This window comes from Drosophila erecta, unplaced genomic scaffold (genome assembly GCF_003286155.1).
Source record: "Drosophila erecta strain 14021-0224.00,06,07 unplaced genomic scaffold, DereRS2 tig00000283-arrow-arrow-pilon, whole genome shotgun sequence".
NCBI lineage: Eukaryota > Metazoa > Arthropoda > Insecta > Diptera > Drosophilidae > Drosophila > Drosophila erecta.
This window is the reverse complement of record NW_020825217.1, coordinates 1,399,140-1,425,095: the sequence shown is the minus strand read 5'-3', so window position 1 is coordinate 1,425,095 and position 25,956 is coordinate 1,399,140. Positions and strand designations below refer to the sequence as shown.

Genomic DNA, 25,956 nt, shown 5'->3' with positions numbered 1-25,956 from the left:
CGTGACAACCTTATTTCAGCACGATCAAATAAATTACATATAAACTGGCTGTAACGTCGTGCTTTTCGTCAACGTGTTTGCTCATCTCTAACTTGCAGTTATCCCAAACTAACGGTTTCCCCTGATTGATCTGCCTTCGTATTGGTCGACAGGAGACTGGAAAAGCGTACGGGGCAGCCATCATGGAAAAGCAACAGCTGTTTTAGCCTACTGCGATCTACCAGCCGCCCCTTGCTGCGGTTTCTGTTTGCCTGGTGTCTGATCAGGAAAATGATCGATCGATCACTGCGAGATATTTGAGCTGCCGGCCAAAACTTGGTGAAATCGGGCTGTTTTTTTACTGCGCAACACCAGGCGAACAGAAATTTCAGTAGAAGTCGATTCAGTAGATCGACTGGAAAGACCCGTAGGGCGGGCAGCCATCGTGGAGGAAGAACAGCTGTTCATGTGTGCTTCTAAGCTGAACTAACGGTTTCTCTCCATCGCTGGCATTCAATTGGTTGAATGGCGTCTGGAGAAGCGAGCGCGGCAGCCATCTTGAAAGAACAACAGCTGTTCACGTTTATTCCGATCGGCCAGCTGGCACTTCCTGCGGTTTCTGTTCGCCTGGTGCCGCAGACAGGAGAATATGTTGGAATTCGCCTACGAAAAATGCTGTTGACCCGCCGAATTTGATGGTTTTTATTTCTAAGCGCCAGGCGAATATTTTTTTATTAATTGTGGAACAACAATTAGACGTTAGGCCATTAATTAATGTGGCCGTCCCTCCTGCTGCCCAGTAGCTACTGTCCGCCGATGGTGGATTCGCTCATGTGAAACTGGATCAGAATTATCAAGTACGTGGTTGTTGCTCCCACGATCTAGAAAGTGCGTGCTGTTATCCGGATTGCAATCGAAATTTCCACTCACCGTATAGAGAAGAGTGCAGTCCACATTGAAGAAGCCAGCGGCGCTGAAGTGGAGCCGTTGGTGGAGTAGCTGCAGCGAGAACTGGGTTATCTGGCGAGAGACGGGTATTATCAATGGTTGCTTTGGTGCACAAGGGTACCTACCAGAGCGTTGTGGCTCCCATTCCTCAGATCCACGGTCACCTGGTGCAGGCACAGGGCCAGACGAGTGGCCTGGAAGGCAAATAGACAATCCTTTAGAGATTCATGTGGGCGGACAGGTCTCCAGTTTACTTACGCACTGGGCCGTTCGGTCGCAAAGGAGCGAAAGGACGAGAACATTGCCCAGATGGGGGGCAGACCATACGCCGCTGGCCACGATCTGCAGGATGTCGAAGGGCGAGGCCGCCGACTGACGAAAGTTAAGGAACATCCAGTAGCAGTTGGAGGTAATGGCCAGGAAGTCGTTGCCCACCTGCATCAACATGGAGAGCCCGTAACAGCGGTTTAGCAAGGCCACTACCGCCCACACCCGTTGATAGACGAGTCTGACGGCGATCAGTCGATCCATTGCCGCTCCATCCAAGTCGTCCTGCGCTTCCAGCACAGTGTCCACAGCGGGCCCTTTCCGATGCAGCTGGAGCTGCTGCAAGGCCACCAGAAGCACATCCAGGCGCTGGCGCACGAGCTGAGTGGCGTTGAAAATCTGAAAGTAACGCAAACCGCACACGAGCAGTGGCAGCAAGTAGCTGATCCAGTAGATGGGGAATCTGTCGCCCCGGGCGAGCAGCTTGGCGCCCAGGATAAGCAGTTGACTAACCGCATAGCCCCACAGGATCCACACAGCTCGGCGCGAGGTCTGGCGACGCATCTGGAGGCGCATGGCCTCCACGTTCACCCTCAGGGCCTTGGACAACAGGCGATCGATCTCGCCAAGCTCCGCAAAGAAACGTCGTTGTGCTTGCCGCTGCCACAGGGCCTCCAGCACGGCAGCCAGATGAGCCACCCGCATGCCTACCAGCTGGATGAAGTCCACCGTGTGGCCTATGGTCGAGATAGTGGACTCCGAGTCCTGCCTCTCCTGTACGCTGCTCTCCTGGAAGAGGCCGTAGACGGTGAAGGCGGTGGCCGCCATCAGCACGGTCCAGCCGTACAGCTCCAGCCAACGCGATCGGCGGAGTAGGATGCCTTCCGAGTCTGGCGGAGGTGCGAGGCGCCAGGGCCACAGGTTGCACACTTGGCAGACGCGGTGCAGCGGCTCCAGAGCTCTCAGCGTGTCCATGCCGAAGTCCATCCGATATCTGCTGCGTGGCCAGGTTTCGCTTTATGGGGAGGAAGCTACCTCAATTAGATTACCTTATCACTTCCCTGTTCCGCTAATCGAGTGCCCCTTCCCCCGTCCGTACCTCGATTCGGCTTATCACGGGGACGGAACTTTTTTGTGTCGGCTATCTGGCTATCTAGTGCTCCATGCGACCCAGATGGGCATTCGGGATTAGGAAACAGGACTCGGGCACTCGCAGTGGAGAGGAAGCCACTTACGTGCGCCTCGGTAGTCCAACACCAGGTTAAACCACAAAGCCAACACGACCAGCCAAATCTACTGACCTTAGCCGACTGCGCGCTGACGAGGTGCTGCCGAAAGGGACTCCCCAGGTGGGCATCCATCATGATCAATTAGGCCATTAGTTAGCTGTCAGGTCATCAATCAAGCAATCCGAGGTGGGTTCCCTCCTCAAACTGGGCCTTGGCGACGAAGACGGAGACCTGGACACTGGGCACTGGGCACTGGCCACTGGGCACTGGGCACTGGGCACTGGTAACTCACCTGGCATCGCGGAGTCCTGGGTAACTAAGAGGGCAGGGGAATCGAATACACACCCGGGCTTCACATAAATACGTTTATTATAATTTCAGATTTTGTTTTGGAAATAGTTCTTGAGATAAGCTTGACGTTTCATAAAATGTAATACATATATATTTCTTCGCGGTAACCTCTGCCCATTTTCAGATCTTTGTGCTGGCTCGCTCATCCTGTCTCCTGCCGACTCCTACCGACTCCTACTCATTCCCTGGGTAGGCCTAGCCACATGACTCCTTCGTCCGCCAGTAAGCGACACCTCGGCTGGGCTCTTGCTCGTAACAATCTTACTTTCTGCATGCACTTGCTGTACTAATGATTATATAGAGCACACACGGGCCCACACACACCACACACACCACATCACACCACGCCGCATACGTGAGCGGTGTGTGTGTGCGGGGGTGTGTGCGTTTAGTATGTATATTTGATTTAAATCGAAGCTGCTAAAAAGTAAAAGCAAATTCAACAAACAAACTCTCATAGGTCATACATATCGAACTTGATTCTTAGACTAATATAAGGTATGATGCAGATATCTGTTTGTTCTCTGGATATAAGGCAATGGATACATGTGCGTGTGGCGTTATGTGTGTAGTGTTGTGTGTGGGTACAGTATAGTGTGTATAGTGTGTAGTGTATAGTGTATCGTGTGTAGTCGATCTGATCCGATCTGACCTGATTTCAACGAAACTCATGTCGCAAACAAACGGGGGCAAAGGTAACAAGTTGTCATATTTTCGTATCTTAGGGGAAATTCGTTTGGTGAAAGGCAAAAAATGTCTTCTGGCTGGGAGAAGAGTTCTTTTTTTTTTGGTTTTTCTTGTTAAGCAACATCAATACGCTCAAGTACATATATATTCTTATATATTCATATATAGTGTATATAGTTCATGTGTGAGTATTCTTTATCTTCACCTTCTTCGGTTTGGATTTGGATTTCATTTTGGGTTTTGGTTTTGGTTTTGCTCGCTAAGCGCACGAATTTGGAAAGTAATTAATGTTTAATAAACTTCGTGTTTTGTTTTTTCGGTTATAAATTTAAAATCCTCGAAGCGGAGACTGCAATGCTACCCAATAATCGAAAGTCGCCCGATCGGTGCTCTATATACCGACCGCGAGTGCTGGTCGGACGGGAGCGCTGATGGGGATCGTGATCCTCCCCAGTCGCATGCCCGCCCCTCTTAGCCCTACGTGTGTATAATTTTGCTTAAATTTCGCTGGTTGCTATCAAACGGTGTAGACTGGACGGTTGCCAGTTGACTGTTGTCTGCTGCGGTCTGCCTGTTGCATGTGGCATGTAGCATATGGCATATGGCATGCTGCATGCTGCATGTTGCATGCTGAAGGTTTATCGGCCGCAGCTCCTCCCAGATCTGTTGCTGTTGTATATAAAAAGCAACTCAAAAATATACGCGTAGCCTAAAAAGTCTGGCTCGAGTGGGGCATCGACCACTCGAGTCTTTAATTTATAATTGTAACTGGCTCTTTTGGACTGTTTTGCTGTGGCCTCGAATTGCTTGTTCCGTTTGTTTCTGGTTTCTTGTTACTTGATTCTTGTTTCTTGTTTCTTGGTTACTGGTTACTGGTTACATTGATTAAAATTGCCTGTGTGCCTGGATCGCGTCTTGCTGCATATTTATCTTGTTGTTTGTTGCAAATTTGTTATTCTATGACTATGAAAAGTAAAAAAAATATAGAAAAATAACCTTCATTCACTTTGTGTACTTCATATTTATCGTATCGTATTTAGTTATGACTCTCTGCTCATTCTCTTTATATTCTCACAATAGCTGTTTCACTGCCCCCTCATTCCACCCAACCCCAGCCCCAACCCCAACCCCAACCCCAACCCCAACCCACCCAACCTGAGACTCCCGCCCCATCACGAGCCCAGTTCTAGTCCTATTCCTATCCCCATACCAGCTAAGTCCACTCAGATCACTCAGATCCTTACATAGTAACATCAGCACTGACTCTGTCGTCGTCGTCTTTCCTGCTTCCTCGATCCTCCGGCAATGGCGTATACCTCGCCATTCCAGCTCCAAGTCCCAATTCCCAATTCCCAACTCCCAACTCCCAACTCCCAATCCCCAATTCAGTTCCCTTCTCATCTTCCTTTAGTCCCCTATGTGGGAGTGGAGGTGTACGTATATCGGTCGCTATAGCATTTTGGGTTATAAGTCTTTCTGCGGCTGCCTGCTGAAACAACGGAACGAAATGCAAAGAAAAGCATACGAACTAAACGGTGAGAATGGACTACGAAAACGGTTGGATCTGGAATTACTTAAATATTGAGGGTATCGAATACCGAATACCGAATCTCGGATACCGGATACTGGATACATTAGCTGCGGTGAGGGGTAAATCGAGAATCTTTGTTGCACTTGTTAGCCCTAACGTTTGATTCAGTTTAGTCCGAAGGGCGGGTAGTGAATCCGTCTCCGATCTCCGTTCTGTATTATGATCGCTTATTATCCTACGGCTAAAGAGCTCTGACTTTACGGGTTATACACGTTCAATTAGCTAATGCTCGCTTTAAAATTCGAATACCTTTAGTTTCGACTAATACATATATTAAACATGAATATTAAATTCTCTGTATATAGAGTGTGTCTTTTCTTCACGCCTTTTCGTTTCTCCTTCGTATATTTAGCTATGCGGTTTTGAAAACTATTTTGATCTTTGGATTACTAGGCAAGGTAGCTTGACGTTATGCAATGAAAGCGACATAAATGGCTGCTCCTCGACTAAACCACTGAGGATCGGTTGCAATGCATTTTCGGTAATTAATCTTTAAAACTTAATATCAATTAATTACGTAGCTCTTGGTCGGCCGAAACAAGTCGTCGAAAGCTCAATAGGCGGCATTGGTAAACAAAATGGAGTCATTCGCGTGACCCAAACTCCGCCATATCAGCCAACGTCCGGCTCATTTCCGTTTTCCGCGGCTCCTGCTCACGAAACTTGGCCAATTGAATTGTCTGAATTGTCATTCCCCTTCTGATCTCCATTCCAATCCTGTCCTCTTGCTGTGGTCGTCGTCGTGCTGGTGCTAGTCCTAGTCCTAGTCCTAGTCCTTGTCCTGGTTCGCGTCGTGTCAGAGCTCGAGTCCATGCACTTTGTAGTCCGTACATGGACATGGACTCAATACTCTGGCAGTGCTCTGCTCGTCTGCTTCTATGGCTGGGTGCGTTGTGGGTTGGTTTAGTCATCGTCGAATGCAATAAACAAGCCCGTGGCCTAGAACTCCAGCCGGTAGGCGGAGCACGAGGTCTCGTGGTCCTGCAGGTTGATGGTGCAACGAGACGCGGAGGGCGAGAGGTCGATGCGGTGCTTGGCTAGCAGCTCCTCGTTTTCAGCCACCCAATAGCCTAGCACATCGGTATCGTACGTAGGTATAATGGTGACCTCTGCAAGCCGGAGAATTGGGAAATGAACTCAGTGAAGGAGAGGCATAGCAAGCATATATACTCACCCAACTCCTTGTCCTCCCATGTCTGTTTGGCCTCGAGCAGCGCATCATACACCTGGCGACTGGGCTCCGTGCCGGAGAAGACGTAGTAGCGGGCTCGCACCCGCTTGAAGAACTCCACGTGGGCGTAGTAGGAGTTGCCGTTGTGCGGCACGTATGTAAGGTCCACGTAGACGGGCGCCGGCTTCTTGCCGGCCTTGTTGGGCGATTCGCTACGCTTGCGCAGGTTCTTCTCGTTGTTCAGTCGCGTCTTGGTAGCCACCAGGCGGCGTTCCTTCTTGGGAGTGGTGCGAATGTCAGCACCGCCCTCTACAGGCAGCGGTGCTGGTGATGGTAGGCCTAGGGGCTTGCCCCACTCCTCTAGGCGGTCCTTGGGCAGGGCTCCAGTGGAACTCGCTGTGGCTGTGGCTGTGGCTGCGGTGCTTGCGGTTGTAGTTGGAACTGCTTCCTCCACTTCCTCCTTCTTCTCCTGCTGCTGCTGCTGGGAGGCGACACTGCCAACTGTGGCAAAGCCACTCTCCGCCACTCGGGACCGCTGGACATCGCTAAGCGGGAAGCGCTGCCGTTCCGCAGTGCTACTCACGATCTGTTCCATTTCCTCGGCCTTTGAGGGCGAGTACGAGTACTTGGCGGTGACGGAAGACATGACCTCGGCGCCGCGCGCCTGTACGTGCTCCTCGAGTGCCCTCTGGAAGTCCTTGTCCGCCTGGTCGAGGAACTTGTGTCCTGCCCAGGTCTGGCTACTGCTCTCCACGCTCTCCGACGACTGGCTATCGCCGGTGGGCGCGCCCTGAATCGGGATTGGTTCGGTGCTGGGCTTGATCGCAACGTCGAAACTGTCGGGCAGCGCGCCGTAAAAGGAGGTGGCCATGGGGTCGGCTGTGCGAGGCAGCAGAATCGATCGTGCCGATGAGTGCTCCTCACTGCCATACTGAGGAGGAATGTCGTCCTGACTCTCGTCGCCGTCGCCGTCGGCGTCCAGATCGGAGCGCTTGCTGACGCCGGAGCTGGAGTGTTGCAGCTCGTAGCTGGTGGCGCTGCGCGGGGAGCCCAGCAGCAGGTCCTCGTCGTCCTCGCTGCCCGGGGTGCTGGCGCGGTACAGGCCACGCAGCAGCGCCACCTCCTTGGGCAGCAGCTGGTCGCGTTCGCTCTCGCTGGTGGTGCGTGTGGTGGTGACCACTACCTTCTCGCTGTCGGGCTCCGAACTGTCTGTGGTTGTCACCGTCTTTTGCTCGGTCACTATTTCCTTGCCATCCGCCGAAATTACCTTGGTCACCGTGGTGATTGTGGTGGTGATTATCTTGTCGGTGCTCCCGCTCAGTGCTGTGGTGCACTCGAGTCCACGGAGTTCGTGCAGCTCGGGAAGATCGGCCTCGCACTCAGCTGCGGCTGCAGCTGCTGCTCCTGCCAGCATCTGCTCCTGCTCGTGGTGCTAGATGGGTCAAAGATTATAGGATATATTTAGAAAATGCCAGACCAGTAAACGTAAACACGGCACAAAAAGTTTTATTTCACCTGAATTTCCAGAGACTTAAGCTCGTCCTTGCTGACGCGCGGGAAAGGCGATGTGGGCTTTGGAGAGGACTCCGGGGTATCCGTATGCGACTCCCGACCTAGCGGAGTGGGAATTGACTGACTCTCGGAGGTGAGTGCGCCGGGACTGGACTTGCCGCTAATGTCCTTGGGCGACATCGGGCCCGATGAAGAAACGATGCTGGCGGCACTGGACTCGCACTTTCCGCCAGCGGCTACGGCTCCAGCTCCCATCACAGAGCCGGCCGATCCTGTAGAGCTCAGCGCCTTGACGCCGGGACTCACTGGTGCCGTTGGCGGTGTCTTGCGATCCGCAGACTCGGCCTGACTCTGGCTAGTCTGCTGATCCATTTGCGTGAGAGTAATGGACTCCACCCTTGAGGCACCGGTCTTGCTGGTGCTGCTGGTGGTTGTGCTGCTGCTCTGTTCGCTGGATTGCAAAAGAGTTGTGGTCTTTCTGGTGGAGGTGACCTCCTGAGCCAGCTCTTCTACGTGCTCGTGCTCCTCCTCGACGACCTTTGAAATCGGCTCAATATCCTCGGAAGGCTTGTAGATGCTGGTCATCATGATGGTAGCAATAGACTTGGAGCGGCTCTCCTTAACACTGGAGCGCTCGTCGACGTCGTCAGCGGGTTCCTCGTCTTCGGGATCACTGTGGGTCAGCCGGCTCTCACTTGTCTGGCTCAGCAGGGACTCCCTCCGTGACTCGTCCGTGCCCACGAACAGCGCTCGCTGGGAGGCGGTTGTGCTGGAGACATTGCTGGCGGTGGCCTTCTTCAGGCAGTCCTCTGCCGACTTGGTCGCTTCAGCGCTGAAGGCTTCCTTGGCGGAGACAATCTTCTCGGTGGCCAGGAACTCGGCCACAGTTTCCTTTAAGCTGTCGTCTTTGGTGGCGCTGCTGGTGCTAGTGCTAAACAGGCTGGTTACTTTGGTTTCCTTTGCATCCTTGGTTTCCTTAGTTGACTTCTGAGCGATGCTGGTTTGAATCTCGCTAACGATTGACTCTGATGAGCACTCCTCGGACTGCACAAGCAGCTCCTCCAGCTGAGATGCCGAGGTGCTAGTCTCCTCCCTCAAACTAGTGCTGGTAGTGGTTCCTCCTTTCTCGGCCAACAAGCTGGAGAGCGACTCGCGTCGGGAGCTGTCCTCCACCTTGAGGCTGCTGCTCAAGGAGTCGCTGGTGGACTCTTCGCGCAGTTGAACTGATTGACTGGAGAGCACTGTGGACTTAATGACTGAAGTGGAGACAGACTCAAAGCTCGATTTCTCTTCCATCTGTTTGGTCTCAACTGTCTCTGTGGTAGTAAGCGAGTGGAGTAGCGACTCAGTCGTCTCCTCATCGGCGTCCTTGGTGCTGAATTGGCTGGTGGTAGATGCTGGGCGCGATGACTTCATGTCCTTTTCGCTGACCTGGCTGGCAGCGGACTCGGGGCGAGAAGCCTTCTCAGCTTTATGGCTCTCGGACTCCTCCTTGCTGGGAATGGGGGATGCCTGTCCCTTAGCCTGTCCCTGTTCCGCCTCCTTATGTTCATGGCTGGCTGCCGACTCCGAAGGGGATGGAGAGGGCACGGACTCCGGCTGGCTGCCAACTGACTCCGGCCGGCTGATAGCCAATATTCCCTGCCGCAATTGTGCTTTTTCAGATTGCTCGATTTTGTCCTTCTCCTCGATGGAAATGGGGCCGGACTTCTGATCTGGCGAGGATTTCTCCGACTCGATTTCCACTTTGACGCTGATTTCCAGCGATTTCTCGTCGCGGGTACTTTTATCGGACTCCTCCTCTGTGTCGGCGGTTGACTTTAGTTTCTCCTCTAGCTGGCGCTCATCAAAGTCGGGTATAATGTCTGTGATGTCCTTGTCGGACTTAAGAACCTTGGCCACGTCGGCAACGATTTTGGCTACTTCTTCCTCGCGGGGGGACAGTGGTCGCATCGGCTGTGGTGGTAGAATTCCCGTCTTGTCCCCATCGCTTGGAGGCGAGAAGCGATGCTCCTCGTCCTCCTCCTTGATGTCGTGCAGCACGGGCTCATCGCGCTCGCAGATCGTAACCGTGAACTCCGGTGATCCCACGGTGGTAATATGCGTTTCGCGCAGCTCCGAGAATGTGCCCAGATCCAGGCTGCTCTTTTCCTGGCTGGTTTCCGTTGAGCTTTCCCCTATAGTGGTGATGTGCTCGGAAACGTGCTCACTTGACTTCTCAATTACTTTTTCTGTCACATCCTGCACTTTCTGTTCAGCGATCCCCACTGCAGTGCTAATTAAGGTGGTTACGCTGATGATGTTCGTGTCCAGAACTGATTTCATCTCTTTCAGCTGCTCAGTGCTCTTCTTGGTCAGTTGCTCCAAGGAATCGGTCACAGTGGCTTCTGCTTGCCTTACTGAGGTCTCTACTTTCTCTTCAGCTTGCTTCACCGAGCTCTCCAGTATTTCCACCTTACTTTCCACCTTCGAGGACAGGGATTCAAGCAACGATGTTGCCGACTGCTTGGTTACCGTCTCGGATTTGGATTCAGTCAGGTCAAGCAGGTCCGCTTCCGCTGTTACCTTGGCAGCCCCGACTCCAGAGGTGGTTTGCTGTTCAACTACTTCGATGGCCTCCAGAACAGGAGAAGCCTCGTCCACGGGAGTGGAGGCTGTATGCGCAGTATCCGATTGGGAAAGTTCCGCTGGTTTTGAAAGTGCAGCTGGCCGAGGGGAGGAGTCCCCTTGTACTTCAACGAAGTCTCCTTCTGCCACATCGATGGGACTCGAGAGAGTGGGAAGCTCGCCCTTAGCTTCGCCTGTCAAGTTAAGGAGCAGACTGAGGTCAGCAATGGATCGTGGACCTTCTTCAATGGGTGATGAGGCGGTTTCGGCAACCGATGAAGGGCGGGATGCTTCCTTCGAGGCAGCTGGCGACTTATCGGCCACCGATTCAGGGCGCGATGGAAGCGGGGATTTCTCGTCCTTGGTACTTACTACCACAGACTCGGGCCGAGATGTCTCGTTCGACTTGTCGATTGCTGCACTTGCTGGCTTTTCAGCTTCGTCCTTAACGCTTTCCACAACAGAATCGGGTCTTGACGCTTCTCTCGACGCCAGTGGAGATTGATCATTCTTGATATCCTTAACACTTTCTGCAACGGAAGCTGGTCTGGAAGCTTCCTTGGGGGCCAAAGGTGATTTTTCGGCTACTGACTCTCTCCTAGATTCTTCCTTAGACTTCTCAACTTCATCCTTAGCACTTTCTGCAACGGAAGTTGGTCTGGAAGCTTCCTTGGAGGCTAAAGGCGATTTTTCGGCTACCGACTCTCGCCTAGATTCTTCCTTAGACTTATCAGCTTCATCCTTAGCACTTTCTGCAACGGAAGCTGGTCTGGAAGCTTCTTTGGAGGCCAAAGGTGATTTCTCGGCTACTGACTCTCGCCTAGATTCTTCCTTAGACTTCTCAGCTTCATCCTTAGCACTTTCTGCAACGGAAGCTGGTCTGGACGGGGCAGCCGCATCTTTTAAGCTTTCTGCCTTAGATTCTGGCCGGGAAGCTTCTTCTGGTACGACAGAAGACTTTCCACTTTCACCCTTCTTGCATTCGGCAGCAGATTCACGACGGCTTTCGGACTTCTCAGATTCGTCTTTAATACTCTCGATTACGGATTCGGGTCTGGACACTTCTGTAGATACAATCTCGGGCTTTAAGTCCTTGGCACTCTCAGCTATTGACTCCCGTCGCGATGGTTCCTTCGACTTTTCAGTCTCATCCTTAACACTTTCCACCACTGATCCTGGCCGGGAAGCTTCCTTAGATTCTGGTGCTGACTTTTCGTCCCGCGTGGTTGCGGCCGCAATGCTTTCGGATGCAGATGCCGGCCGGGATGGTTCGATAGACTTATCAGCTTCATCTTTGACACTTTCTGCAACAGATCCCGGCCGGGACGTTTGTTGTGATACAAGAGGAGACTTCTCTTCTTTTAAACTGCCAGCTACCGAATCGCGGCGACTTGTGGTCTTATCGCCTTCATCCTTGACGCTTTCCAAAGCGGATTCTGGTCGCGAATGTTCCTTTGAAGGTGGAGCTGATGCTACGTCTTTTGAACTTTCCGGCTTCACGCTTTCCGCCACAGACTCACGACGGCTTTCCACCTTGTCATCTTTAATGCTTCCTACGACGGATTCAGGTCGAGATTCCTCTTTTGACGCCGATGGGGACCTTTCGTCCTTTGTGATCTCTGCCTTGATGCTTTCGGCGACGGAATCTCGCCGGGATGGTTCCTTAGATTTTTCGGCCTCTTCTTGCAGCGGAGACTCTTGATCGTTTGTACTTTCATGCTTAATGCTCTCCGCGACGGATGCTGGTCGGGATGGCTCTTTGGATTTGTCAGCTTTATCCTTATCACTATCGGCAACGGATCCCGGCCTAGAGACGTCCTTGGAGCCGAGGGGAGATCTTTCATCCTTGGAGCTGTCTGGCTTAACGCTTTCGGTAATGGATTCACGACGGCTATCGTGTTTCTCCTTTTCATCCTGAATGCTTTCTACAACCGATTCCGGCCTAGAAATTTCTTTGGAGGCCATCGGCGACCCATCGTCCTTGGTACTCGTTGCTTTGAGGCTGTCTGCGATCGATACCCGCCTGCTGTCCGGTTTTGACTCATCGTCTTTTAGAAGTGCCTCGATAGAGGGTGGTCGAGATGCTTCTTGAGATTTCCCATCTTTTTTGCTATCTGCTTTGACGCTTTCCGCTACGGACTCCCGACGGGATTGCAGTTCAGATTTTTCAGCTTCGGCTGTAACGCTTCCCACCACTGAGCTTGGACGAGAGGAATCCTTTGAGTCCATTGGGGATTTCGATTCCTTGGGCACTGGCTTTCCACTGTCGATGACTGATTCTGGACGGCTTTCAGACTTTTCAGCACCATCTTTTGAGCATTCCACGAGGGATTCTCTTCGAGAGGCTTCTTTCGACGCCAGAGTTGACTTTTCATCTTTATGACTTTCCTGACCAGCGCTTTTGGAAGTAGATTCGCCGGCTTCGTCAACAACCCCTTCCACTTTAGCAACTGACTCTCGACGGCTCTCTGCCCCATCATGCTCATCCTTAACGCTTTCTACTACAGAGTCTGGTCGGGAGACCTCTTTAGTGGTTTCCCCCGTAAGACTTGCTGCAACAGATGGCGGGCGCGATGATTCCTTAGACTTTTGAGCATCGTCTTTTGGACTTTGCAACACCGATTCCGGCCGGGATAGCTCATTATCCCCTTTCGTGCTATCCGCCTTGGTGCTTTCAACTACAGATGGTGGACGTGATGCATCCTTCGCTTTTTCGGCTGAGTCTTTATTTAATTCCTCCACCGATTCAGCTGCATTTTTGGCACTTTCAGCAGGAGATTCTGGACGCTCTTCTGTCGGAGATCCAATTACGGATTTCGGAGCCTCATCTATCGGACTTGATGCTGTCTGCTCAATGCCGACTTTGGAGAGTTCAGCTGGTTGGACTGGGCCTGCAGTTGGGGAGCTTGTGGGGGTTGCTGTTTGGGGAAAGTCACCATGAGCCACATCCACAGGGCTCGACAACGTAGGGAGACTGCCTTTTAGTTCAATAGTCAAAGGCAGCACTGCTTTCTCGGCCTGCTCGAATTCCGCGAAGTTTTTGGGTGCTTCCTCGATGGGTGATGACGCTGTCTCTCCCACAGATGCCGGGCGGGAAGTTTCCTTGGAGGCGACTGGAGATCTAAGATCTTTCACTTCTGTGATGTGCTCATCCACTGCACTTGTTGGCAGTGCAGCGTCATCTTTGTCTTCTGCAACCGACGCTGGTCTTGAGGACTCCTTCGAAACTTGTGGTGATTTGTCATTATTGGCAATTTCTTCAGTCGCGCATTCTGCGGGTGAATCTGCTCGGGATATATGCTCTGGAGCAGATGGGGTTTTTGGAGCCTCGTCTACAGGAGACGAGACCGTTATAGCTGCACCAATCTCTGCGAGCTCTGCAGGTTTTGTAAGTGTGGGCGTGACGGTGGACACTGATGCGACAACATGCGAAAAGTCACCGTCGGCCACGTCAACAGGACTGGAATCCGTTTGCAGTTTTCCTCCAGGGACAGCTTGTAGGCTTAGAGCGAGGCTGGCTTTTTTTACGACTTCAATCTCTGAGAACTCCATTGTCGCTTCCTCAATTGGTGATGATACAGTTTCAGCAACAGAACCTGGACGGGATTTATCTTTGGGAGAAATGGAACTTTTTGCATCAACACCAATAGCTACAGCTTCGTCCTTAACGCTATCAACTACCGATTCTGGCCTTGACGCTTCCTTGGACGCCAAAGGAGATTTGTCATCTTTAGCGCTTTCCGCTGTGACACTTTCCGCGACAGATTCTCGACGGGATGGTTCCTTGGATTTGACAGGATCCTCTTTAACACTCTCCGCCACAGACTCTGGTCGTGAAACATCCTTCAAAGGTGCTGGGGATTTCTCGTCCTTAGCTTCTTTGTGTGTAACAATCTCTGCAACAGATTCACGCCGACTTTCTGGCTTCTCAACATCGTCCTTAACGCTTTCCACAGAATCGGGTCTTGACGCTTCTTTCGACGCCAGAGGAGATTGATCATCCTTGATATCCTTAGCACTTTCTGCAACGGAAGCTGGCCTGGAAGCTTCCTTGGAGGCCAAGGGTGATTTTTCGGCTACCGACTCTCGCCTAGATTCGTCCTTAGACTTCTCAGCTTCATCCTTAACAGTTTCTGCAACGGAATCTGGTCTGGAAGCTTCCTTGGACGCCAAAGGTGATTTTTCGGCTACCGACTCTCGCCTAGATTCTTCCTTAGACTTCTCAGCTTCATCCTTAACACTTTCTACAACGGAAGCTGGTCTGGAAGCTTCCTTGGAGGCCAAAGGTGATTTTTCGGCTACTGACGCTCTCCTAGATTCTTCCTTAGACTTCTCAGCTTCATCCTTAACACTTTCTGCAACGGAAGCTGGTCTGGAAGCTTCCTTGGAGGCCAAAGGTGATTTTTCGGCTACTGACTCTCTCCTAGATTCTTCCTTGGACTGTTCAGCTTCATCCTTAACACTTTCTGCAACGGAAAGTGGTCTGGAAACATCCTTGGAGGCCAATGGTGATTTTTCGGCTACTGACTCTCTCCTAGATTCTTCCTTGGACTGTTCAGCTTCATCCTTAACACTTTCTGCAACGGAAAGTGGTCTGGAAACATCCTTGGAGGCCAAAGGTGACTTTTCGGCTACCGACTCTCGCCTAGATTCTTCCTTAGACTTCTCAGCTTCATCCTTAACACTTTCTACAACGGAAGCTGGTCTGGAAGCTTCCTTGGAGGCCAAAGGTGATTTTTCGGCTACTGACTCTCGCCTAGATTCTTCCTTAGACTTCTCAACTTCATCCTTAACACTTTCTGCAACGGAAGCTGGTCTGGAAGCTTCTTTGGAGGCCAAAGGTGATTTTTCGTCTACCGACTCTCGCCTAGATTCTTCCTTAGACTTCTCAGCTTCATCCTTAACACTTTCTACAACGGAAGCTGGTCTGGAAGCTTCCTTGGAGGCCAAAGGTGATTTTTCGGCTACTGACTCTCGCCTAGATTCTTCCTTAGACTTCTCAGCTTCATCCTTAACACTTTCTGCAACGGAAGCTGGTCTGGAAGCTTCTTTGGAGGCCAAAGGTGATTTTTCGTCTACCGACTCTCGCCTAGATTCTTCCTTCGACTTCTCAACTTCATCCTTAACACTTTCTGCAACGGAAGCTGGTCTGGAAGCTTCCTTGGACGCCAAAGGTGATTTTTCGGCTACCGACTCTCGCCTAGATTCTTCCTTAGACTTCTCAGCTTCATCCTTAACACTTTCTACAACGGAAGCTGGTCTGGAAGCTTCCTTGGAGGCCAAAGGTGATTTTTCGGCTACTGACTCTCTGCTAGATTCTTCCTTAGACTTCTCGGCTTGATCCTTAACACTTTCTGCAACGGAAGCTGGTCTGGAAGCTTCCTTGGAGGCCAAAGGTGATTTTTCGGCTACTGACTCTCTCCTAGATTCTTCCTTGGACAGTTCAGCTTCATCCTTAACACTTTCTGCAACGGAAAGTGGTCTGGAAACATCCTTGGAGGCCAAAGGTGATTTTTCGGCTACTGACTCTCTCCTAGATTCTTCCTTGGACTGTTCAGCTTCATCCTTAACACTTTCTGCAACGGACAGTGGTCTGGAAACATCCTTGGAGGCCAAAGGTGATTTTTCGGCTACCGACTCTCGCCTAGATTCTTCCTTAGACTTCTCAGCTTCATCCTTAACACTTTCTACAATGGAAGCTGGTCTGGAAGCTTCCTTGGAGGCCAAAGGTGATTTTTCGGCTACTGACTCTCGCCTAGATTCTTCCTTAGACTTCTCAGCTTCATCCTTAACACTTTCTGCAACGGAAGCTGGTCTGGAAGCTTCCTTGGACGCCAAAGGTGATTTTTCGGCTACCGACTCTCGCCTAGATTCTTCCTTAGACTTCTCAGCTTCATCCTTAACACTTTCTACAACGGAAGCTGGTCTGGAAGCTTCCTTGGAGGCCAAAGGTGATTTTTCGGCTACTGACTCTCTCCTAGATTCTTCCTTAGACTTATCAGCTTCATCCTTAGCACTTTCTGCAACGGAAGTTGGTCTGGAAGCTTCCTTGGAGGCTAAAGGCGATTTTTCGGCTACCGACTCTCGCCTAGATTCTTCCTTAGACTTCTCAGCTTCATCCTTAACACTTTCTGCAACGGAAGCTGGTCTGGAAGCTTCCTTGGAGGCCAAAGGTGATTTTTCGGCTACTGACTCTCTCCTAGATTCTTCCTTGGACTCATCCTTAACACTTTCTGCAACGGAAAGTGGTCGGGAAACATCCTTGGAGGCCAAAGGTGATTTTTCATCTTTAATACTTTCGGGTCTAGACAGTTCCTTTAGTTCCTCAGCCCCATCCTTGGCACTTTCTGCAACGGATGCGGGACGAGAGGCCTCCTGGGACTGGGCAGCTCCACCTTTTACGCTTTCCGCCCCCGACTCACGTCGAGAAGGTTCCTTGGACATACCCTCATCTTTCACACTACCCACAGCAGATTCTGGCCTAGACGCTTCCTTTAGTGGCTGTGATTCTGTCACAGATCCTCGTCGGGACGGACTCTTCAATACTTCAGCTTCATCTTTGACGCTTTCTACTTTGGATTCTGGTCGGGATGGTTCTTTGGAGTCCTTGGTACTGCATGGAAGAACGCTTTCAGTAGCGGACTCACGACGGCTCTCTGGCTTTACGCTCTCTACTACGGATTCTGGCCTTGAGATAACCTCTACAGGCATTGGCGACCTTTCGGCGGACGGGCTATCTGGCTTTCTACTCTCAGGTGATTCGCAAACGCTTTTTTCCTTATCGGCCGCATCTTTCTCGCTTTTAACAACATCGGATGCAGGCCTAACGCTTTCAACAACAGATTCAGGCTTGTCCGTGTCATCCTTTTCACTTTCCGCTACTGATTCCGGTCTGGAGACATCCCTGGAGGCTGTAACGGATTCTGGCTGCGACCGCTCTGCCGATTTTTCTACTGCATCCATCACATTTTCCACAGCCGATTCCGGTCGCGATATATCCTTGGATGCAAGTGGGGACTTTTCGTCCTTTGTACTATCGGCTTTGACGCTTTCCGCCACCGACTCACGGCGATACTCTTCTGTGGATGTAATTGGTTCATCTTTGACGCTTTCCAATACAGATTCTGGCCGGGAAGCCTCCTTCGAGGCAAGGGGGGAATCCCGATGACTTTCGGGCTTCTCAGATTCGTCCTGGACACTTTCAATTGCCGACTCGGGCCTTGAGACTTCTTTAGATGCAATAGCGGGTTTGGCACTGTCAGCTATTGACTCCCGTCGCGATGGTTCCTTCGACTTTTCAGTCTCGTCCTTAACACTTTCCACCACAGATCCTGGCCGGGAAGCTTCCTTAGATTCTGGTGCTGACTTTTCATCTTTCGTGCTTTCGGCCTTTAAGCTTTCTGCGATAGATTCGCGGCGGGACGGCTCCTTTGACTTGTCTGCCTCGACGTGTACGCTTTCTGCCACAGATTCTGGTCTGGAGGGTTCCTTCGAGGCCGCGGCAGACTTTTCATCTTTTGTACTTTCTGGCTTGATGCTCTCCGCAAGAGATTCGCGACGGCTTTCCCGCTCCTGAGCTTTGTCAAGAGAACTTTCATCCTTGTGAGTTTCGGCAACGGATTCTCGTCGACTCTCCGGTTTTGCTGCTTCATCTTTGACGCTTTCCGCAACGGATTCCGGTCGAGAAACTTCTTTTGAGGCGAGGGGAGACTTGGTATCCTTTGCCTCAGATTCGGGTCGGGAGGGCTCTGGGGCTTTCTTGGATTCCGGCTGCTCAGAGTGTTCCTTGACGCTTTCTGCCGCAGATTCAGGCCGGGAGGCCTCCTTCGAGGCAAGTGGTGACTTTTCGGCCTTTGTGGTCTCCTCCGGAGCTGGCTCTGGTTTTTGGGCTTCCTGCTTGGCTTGCACCTCCACCTCAATGGCCTCCTCAATGGTGGGGGGACTGTCAATGGAGCCGGTGTCTTCGCGTTCTTTGGCTGATTTGGGTGGCACTGTGGTTGGTTCCGCCAGTTGGGCTGGAAGCTCATCATCGGATGTAATGTCGCTGGTCTCTTTTTCCTCGGGAGTGCTTGCCGACTTCTTGGCCTCCTTTTCGGTAATGATTCCTGATTCTAGTTGTTCGTGCTCCAGTAGATCTGCCTGGCATTCTTGCGTCGTGGCTATAGTTGCCTCCACAATCTTCTCGGTTGCTATGGTCACCTTTTCCTCCTGCTTCTTCTCTACTGTAGTTTCAGTGACCACGACTTTCTCGGCCACTTCCTGTACTGACTCTTTGAGTAGCACGTGAGAGATGTCCACCTTTTTCGGTTCATCCTCCAACTCGATCTCTCCCACCTTGTTCTCCTTTTCGTCGTCGGTCTCCTTTTCTTCCTTTGCGGACTCCTCTTTGTGGGAGATACTTTTGGCGCCGGCGTCCTGGGTGTCCTTCTCGTACAGCCCAAGATCGGCTTCCTCATGGACGGGTAGATCTGCAACTTCATCAGGCGTTTTAATGACATCGCGCAGAAGGTTCTGCTGCGCCTCAAATGTCATCTTCATGGGCAGCACCCGTTCGCCAGAGTCGGGTAGCTCACCTAGAACCTCGGCATTGGCGTCTTTAAGGGCATCCTTGGTGGTTGCGGCAAGGATGGCCTCGATTGCCGAAGGAGCTGCTTCGGGAAGAGTCTGTACGGTGGCCACCACGATAGCCTCCGCTTCCTTGGTCTCCTCCTTCACATATTTCTCTTCGATCACGAGGTCCTCCTTTATCTGATCCAGCGGAATGCGCTCATCCTCGGGTAGTGTAGGAGCAGTGGTGGCCCCAGACTCAATGGTAGCCGAAAACTTCTCTTCGGGTAGGCTTTCTTGAAGATTTACGGGTAAAGCGTCGACTGGAGCTCCGACTGGGTCGTCCTTTGTATCCGATGTCTTTTTGCTCAGCTTCTCTTCGGGAGTTGGCGACGAGAGCTCCTCCTCTACGGGCTTGGCCAACTGCTCCTCGGTGCGTGACTTGGCAATATCCTTGGCAGTGGCAATGATATCCTGCACCTCGGCTTTTATCTTGCTTTGCTCCGGGTCTACGTCCAGCTCCGACTCATCCTGCCGCGCAGAGGCACCCTCGAGTCGCGCTTTACGCTCAGCGGCTTCCACCTTGGCAATGGCCGCCTCGATCTCCTCCTCGGCGCTCTTCTTGCGCTTCTTCTCTGATTCCTGCGAATCACGCTGGTGCTTCTGGATCTCCTCCTCCTTGGTCATGCTGCTTTCCTGTTCTACGATCGAGTCTTCGGTATATTGCTCCACTTCCTCCTTTTCGATGATCAGATACTCCTCCTCTTCGTCAGGCTCATCTTCGCCATCGCCAGTTCCCTCGGCAGGCATTTCTCGGAGCTCGGCCTTGATCTGTTGGTGCTGCTGTCGCTTCATTTCATCGCGACTAAACACAGCTTCTATCTCCCGTACCACCTCCTGCTCCTCCTTAAGGTCGTCCAACTCACGCTGCTTCTCTGCGTCAAGTTCCTGAGATGCGGTTAGGTCTTGCAGTTTCTTGGCAGCCGTGGCCTCGTCTGCGGAGGGGGTGGACACCAGACTAGAGTCGGTGGTGCCCCCCTTGTCCAAACGTGCCTTTTTCAAGTCAGCCGCCTTTGGCTTCGCTTGCTTCACCGGACTTCCGGGTGCTGGTGCCCGCTTCGAGGGTGAAACGCCGCGAGGTCTTCTCGAGATTGGTTTCCTCTGGGTCGCTTGGGCGGCCCCAGTCGCCGCTGTCTTCGCTTCCGTCTGCTGTTGGACACGCCTTTCGCTGGCAGTGCTTGTAACCCGCCTAGAGACGGTGCTGGTGGCCTGCACTCGAGCCGCCTGCTGCTTGGACTCGAGCACTTTCCGGTTGTTGGCCTCCTTGGCACTCTTAGCAGGAGTGCTGCTGGGACTGGACTTGGTTGCCGGGCGGCTCAGCACTTTAGGCTTGGCATCTCGGGCTACAGGTGCCCGGGCGGCCGGCGTGGCTGTGGGCGAGCTCTTTTTCTCATCCCGTTTGGCCAGTTTCCGGTCCATGGACTTGGGGGGCTTGGTGTCGATGCGGGAGCGTACCACCGGCTTAACCTCGGCACGCGGCTTGTCCGCCTTGCCCTTGGCTGACGCTTTGCTCAGCTTGCCGGTTGGCGTCGCATCGGCAGGAGTTGCATCTACTGCATCTTTGCCAGATGCTGCGACTACTGCTGGAGCTGCTGCCTGCTGGGGCTTCATGATCAACACTTCCACCTTCTTCTCCTCACCAGCATCCTTGTCCTGCTCGGCTTCGGGTTCATGCTCGGGTTCGGGTTCGGGCTCAGTCTCCGGCTCAGGCTCCTGCTCTGTGGGAGCAGCCTCGTCCCCAGTGTCCGCAGGTTCAGGGTCTGCCTCGTGCTCCGGTTCCGCATCCGTGTCCATGGAATCGGCTTTGGCGCGGGCAATGGTAGCTGCGGTAGCCGCTGCAGCAGCAGCCGCCGCAGCTGCCGCAGCCGCAGCCTCCTTCGCTTTGTTATCCTGCTGCTGCGGATGTTGGACGGCTAGGGCGGCACTGGCCACCGGACTAAACTTTGTGGACTTGTAGCTGGCGCTGGGCGGGGCTGGAGTCGCTTCGATGGCCGATTTTAGGCTCTTGCGAGTTGAGGTCACGGTCTGAATGGCTGGGGCAATCGACTTTGCTGTGCATGTGGAGTGTTTCATGAACTCCAGATGCTTCAGCTTCTCTAGGCCCTCCTGGATCTTGAAATCGGGTGTGCTGCCCGGGAAGAGAATACGAGTGATGGTGTCGTCCGGGTTGGCTGGTTGCCAAACGAGCAGGGCGCAAATGGATACCAAGTTTTGCAGCGGGAAGTTGAAGTCGCGCGACTCCCGAGCGGCAAAGAGCCGCTGGTCGCCGGCATGCCACTTCTGGAGAAACTCCTTCACTTCCTTGGAGTCGCGCGCTGGGCTTATCACATACATGTCCAGAGTGCCGTGGCCGACCTTGTGGTAAAGGTTGACCGGCTCCTGGTTGCGGTAGCAGCCCTGCGGCTTTAGATCCAGCGCCTTCAGGTCACTAACGATACCGTGTCCACGCTCGAATAGATCGATCAGCAGCGGATCGCGGTCCTTATCGCCGTCGGGGCTGGGCAGGCCCTTGCGGTCAGGTACATTGCCGAAAAAGTGCCCGATCTGGGGGTAGACGTGCGCGTCCCGCTTGCGCGACACGACCGCACCCAGACCCTGTACGTTGCTGTTGTTTAGGCGCGTCATCAGCACCGCGTCCAGGCGGTCCAGGTGCCGGGCGAAGTCCCAGAAGCACGCCTTCCGGTTGAAGCCGCCGTCAACTGCGTGGAAAGAACAGGAAAAAGGAGATTAGGTTGCATTTGCTCTACATACATAGTACCAAGCCTACCAAGCATATTAAAGCCGTTGATGCCGAAGAGCGCCGCGTCACCCTGGCCGCCGGGGAAGACATATAACGTTGGATGGGTGAAGCGGATGTTTCCCACCACGTCCGAGGTCTCAAGCAGCTCCCTCAGCGAGGTCGGCATCACCATGGGCGCGAGGTAATCTGCAGAAAAACGACCTTGATGAGTGCTGCAACAGAAATAGTGTGCACACAGTCTTGCCAATGAATCCATTGATACACTCGCTGCTCGTGTCCAGGACGTCCACGGGATTGATCCGTATCCGGCACTGGCGCGCAAAGGCCTTCTCGGGCAAAGTGTGCCACAGACCCGCGTCCGCGCAGTGGATGTTCATGGTGATGGTGTCCGCATAGGCCCGAATCACCCTTTGTACGTCGTGCTCCTGGAAGGCCTCAGAGAAGTCCGCCACCGAGAAGGTTCCGTCCTGCCGAGAGATGGGCATGAGCATCCGGTGGCAGAAAAGGGGTTACGGCAATATTCACCTGCAATATCCAGGAACCATTGCCACTGAAGGTGTAGCCGGCGTGGATGATGTGCCGGTGGCGGGTGAAACTGCTGAGCAGGTTTCGCATGCACTGGATCAGCGTATTGTACTGCGGGTGGATGAGCACCTCCGTGACCAGATTCTCGCTGGCATACTGGATGAGTCGTTCGCCTGAAAAGAGAGTCGCGCAAAAAGTTGTTCCATCAGCCGATTTTGAGCTATGACACTGCTTCAACCCTTTTTGTGAGCTGACCTCCTTCTGGCAGGACAGTAACTCCGTCCGCAGTGTTTCAGGTGGAGCATGGTGCCCCACGCCCCCAATGAACGGATAACCGAACGGTCAGAGGTGCTGCCAGAGATGCAGCAGATGGCTGGGCTGCCAGGCACGGACATGGACTCGAGCACGCACGGCGCATCAAGTGGGTTTGAATTGTCAGGCTTTATTGTCTCGACTGCTGCCGGAGCACCGTCCCCCGAGGCGCAGATGCCACGGCTAGAAATTATTTAATGAATCTTTAATTTTAATGCTTTAATTAATCCGTGCACGTCGGAGCGACCTTGCCGGCGACCTTGGCCACCTCCCTGCCCGCACCACGGCAATGACGATGATGATGACGGCGCAGATGTGGGCTGTGATGAGGTTTTTGGTCGCCCTCGTCCGACATATATGCGTAAATTATTTACGCACTTTCCGCACCAAATAGTCGCTGACAAGCCAACTGGTGACAAGCAGGGTGGACGTGGGCGTATAAGTGGATGGATGGGTGCACCATCCCCGGCAGCAGCGGTGGTCAAACGTGCCCACGTACGCGTAAAAAATACAAGACAAGAGCATCGGTGGATGGCTGTCGGTTGGCTTCTATGGCTTCGCTTCCAACTGTTGGCCTCGTGGCGTGTGTATCCCCTTGCTCTCCATGTATGTAGCTGATTGTCCCGCCAGCCAAGCCGACTTTGTGTGCTTATAGTCAACGCACCGAGATGAGGACGCAGTGACTCGGCATTCCGTGCGTATACGCAATTTGGCGAACTCAGGTCGCCCTCTACCTCAGATCCCGTCCATGCCCGGACACACTCGTTGGAACTCCTAGCTTACAACTAGGTTGATCTTCTATCTTTCCGCTCTTTTCTGCAAGCGTTCGCCCGACTCCACACCGAATTCAGTGGTTAATCTACTGATTACTGCTGCAATTCAGTGGTTAATCTACTGATTACTGCTGCAATGGTTAATCTACTGCTGCGGAAGAACTTTCAGTTCAAATACTGCGCCTTCTAGAAAGATGGTGGTGTCGTGAAAGAGGCCACTTGAAAGTTGGACATCGGCGGCGGAGATCGGTTTGCCAGGCAGGGTCCACTTCAAGGGGCGCTAAAGGCGGCCTGAATACCAAGCTGCAGTAAGTGGCCAGTCTGCCACTGGACAAATAGTACCGAGTGGCAGCATGCTATCCGCACCTCGAGCCAAAGTGGCAACATGGCAGCAGATTATCCGTTAATAGCTGCAACCGGTTTCGGGCACTAGTCGTTGCCAGAGTTCCGAACTTTTTCCAAAACAAAGGGAGAAATGGGAAAAAATTTGCATAACAGCAGCAGCCGGAAACTTTTTGTGTTTTATGATTTCGTTGCGCTTTTTTTGTTGGCCTTTTTGTTTGGCTCCAAAGTAATTACAGTTACAGGCGCCGGTCAGCCCCTCGTCTTCTTCTTGTTCTCCTTCTGCCCACCGCCCACACCCACTTTTGAACCCGCCGCAGTAGGAAAAGTTTTCTGTCAAACCAATGCGCACGTGTTAAAAAAGTTTCCAATGACCTTTGCGGCCTCCTCTTTCCGACACCCACCAAAAAGACGCAGAGAACTCAGGAAAATGAAACAATGAGCAAACTCATTGGGATTAAATGGGTGAAATCTTGCAGTCCAAAGCCAGTCTGTAGAGTGGTTATTCGGTCTTCCAGCTCACAATTTGCATGCATACATCAAGGTAACCAGTTTCAAATGACAGGAACATGCCCCGATGGTTGCCTGCAAAACCACATTAATAATGCAGCCCCACTTGGCTGTTCTGTAGCCCACCTATGGCCAGTGGATGGCGTGCCCCGCCAGGTCATCCCCCAGCTGATGAATTATGTACATACATATCGTATGTAGCCGGGAATTGGCCACCCCACGCCTTGCATTAAGCTCCCCCGAGTGGGAAACGCCTTAACTGGCTGTGCTTATCCTGGCCCTGCAGCAGGGCCATGTTTATGAATGTCCACTGCACTAATCCCTGGGAATTGTGGTGATGATAGTTTAATTAGCGGTTTCGGCTGCACCTCGAGCGGAGGATTGGTGGCTCGTGGCAGCTGTGTATCGGTATGAAGCCTGGGGCAGAGCCATCGGCATTGCTGGCATCATTAATCAGGGCACATAGTGTGCTGGAATCTACTCTGGTTACGTAAATGCATCCTACAGAGGAGCTGCGGAGCAGAGGAGCAGCTCCTGTTGAACAAAGCCAATAACATGTTGTAAACGTCAAGCGATGTGTTTCCACTGCCCCCCCACATCCGCATTAACAGGATGCGGCGCAAAGAGCCTCCCCCACTGACGGACGTCAGCCGCTTCCTCCTCGCTGATATTAATTGATGTCCTGTCAACATGTTGGCCGCATTCCGGAAGGCGGAAGCCGAGGAGGGAGCAAGCACTCCTTTATCTACGGCGGCCACTTCTCGCTGCCACTCGCCCCACATCGCAGTGGTTAATTTGCTTATCGCTGCTGCTGGACCAGACCACCAGCCACCACCCACCAGCTGTCCCACTCCGTATGCAAATCGGAGGAGAAAAGAAATTTCGTGTGGGCGTGTCAGTTAGTCAGTCTGGCTGTCTGCCTCATAAAGCCCCTATACGTACCCCTCTTCCCTCTCCGGGACAACAACAGCATTACCCATTGCCCATTGGCCATTGCCCATTGTCCATTGTCAATACGGCCTTGTAGGCTCCCACTCACTTTCCTTCCAGAGGCAGCAGCTCCATGTGTGCTGTGTGCGCACTCGTACATCCTCGGCACGGACGGACCCTATCTTTCCATCAATTTTGCATGCGTTTTATCTCAAGAATTTGTATGGCTTTTCAGGTTAGGTTGGGCGGGACACGGCTTGGGTGTCCTATTGTGGCACGCCCCCACATCTCATCAGCCCGTCCCTTGATTGCTTATGTGGGTTTTGGCTCAGGCACGATAAGAATGTGTCCAAATCCCCAGATAATCCGCAGAGCGGGTTGGGCCAAGCACGAGTACGACTACGTCTGCCTACGGGTAAGGAGCGGGAGCGGGAGGATCGCCGGTATGAAGAGCAGGCCGTACTGGAACTCGGGGGAGCGTTTTCCTGATGGGCTCCGCTTTAAAAGTCAGCAAACTTTTACCGTCCCACTCGGAACGGCAAATTTAGGTAGCCGCATGAAGACTGAGGGTCAGTCGGGGTCGGGACATCAGAAGTCAGGAGCTGGGTACATAAACAAGGTGCTCGGTTGGTTGGGGGATGCAGGGACTGGCGCTCGAAGGCAGCCACGCAGGAAGGTGGCCAACTTGGACACCATCGTCCTCTTCCTTGGACGAGCACAATGCGCCCGGCGAAGCGAGTGCATTCTGTGCATTCTGTGCATTCTGTGCATTCTGGATTCTGAATTCTGAATCGCGTTTCAAGTGCTCCGGCCACCAGCTCTCCCAGCTCTGCCAGCTCTGCCAGCTCTCCCGGCTGCCCTCTGGTTATGCTTAT

The 25,956-nt window shown here is 52.7% G+C and overlaps 2 protein-coding genes across 7 annotated transcripts in view; both read right to left on the bottom strand.

Annotated features, from left to right (window-relative positions):
- Positions 1–782: 782 nt before the first annotated feature.
- Positions 783–2,411, bottom strand: LOC6555737 (putative gustatory receptor 2a). The gene is made up of 5 exons (XM_001982470.3): positions 2,294–2,411; positions 1,186–2,209; positions 1,053–1,121; positions 910–999; positions 783–860 (listed from the first exon to the last, which is right to left on the bottom strand). The coding sequence occupies exons 2-5, from the start codon at positions 2,179–2,181 to the stop codon at positions 783–785; spliced, it is 1,233 nt and encodes a 410-aa protein (XP_001982506.3). The 5' UTR covers positions 2,182–2,209; positions 2,294–2,411.
- Positions 2,412–5,775: 3,364 nt separating this feature from the next.
- LOC6555736 (microtubule-associated protein futsch) overlaps positions 5,776–25,956 on the bottom strand; it is a 37,766-nt gene continuing 17,585 nt past the window's right edge. Inside the window, exons 3-9 of one of the 6 annotated variants that reach the window (XM_026983148.1) lie at positions 22,215–22,387; positions 21,934–22,156; positions 21,717–21,875; positions 11,092–21,648; positions 7,739–10,869; positions 6,227–7,655; positions 5,776–6,161 (exon numbers count right to left, since the gene is read on the bottom strand). In XM_026983148.1, coding sequence (XP_026838949.1) covers positions 5,992–6,161; positions 6,227–7,655; positions 7,739–10,869; positions 11,092–21,648; positions 21,717–21,875; positions 21,934–22,156; positions 22,215–22,387 — 15,842 coding nt within the window. In that variant the 3' untranslated portion in view covers positions 5,776–5,991. Of the gene's footprint in view, positions 6,162–6,226; positions 7,656–7,738; positions 21,649–21,716; positions 21,876–21,933; positions 22,157–22,214; positions 22,388–25,956 lie in introns of all 6 variants that reach the window. The other 5 variants (XM_026983152.1, XM_026983150.1, XM_026983151.1 and 2 more) reach the window with 5 other exon arrangements.

Bases quoted from the DNA above. Each gene is read 5' to 3' on its own strand.
- LOC6555737 (XM_001982470.3), bottom strand. From the start codon at position 2,181: ATGGACTTCGGCATGGACACGCTGAGAGCTCTGGAGCCGCTGCACCGC. The intron at 1,122-1,185 runs GTAAGTAAACTG...TTTGCCTTCCAG, and splicing joins GCGACCGAACGGCCCAGTGC to GCCACTCGTCTGGCCCTGTG. The intron at 861-909 runs GTGAGTGGAAAT...CGCACTTTCTAG, and splicing joins ACTGCACTCTTCTCTATACG to ATCGTGGGAGCAACAACCAC.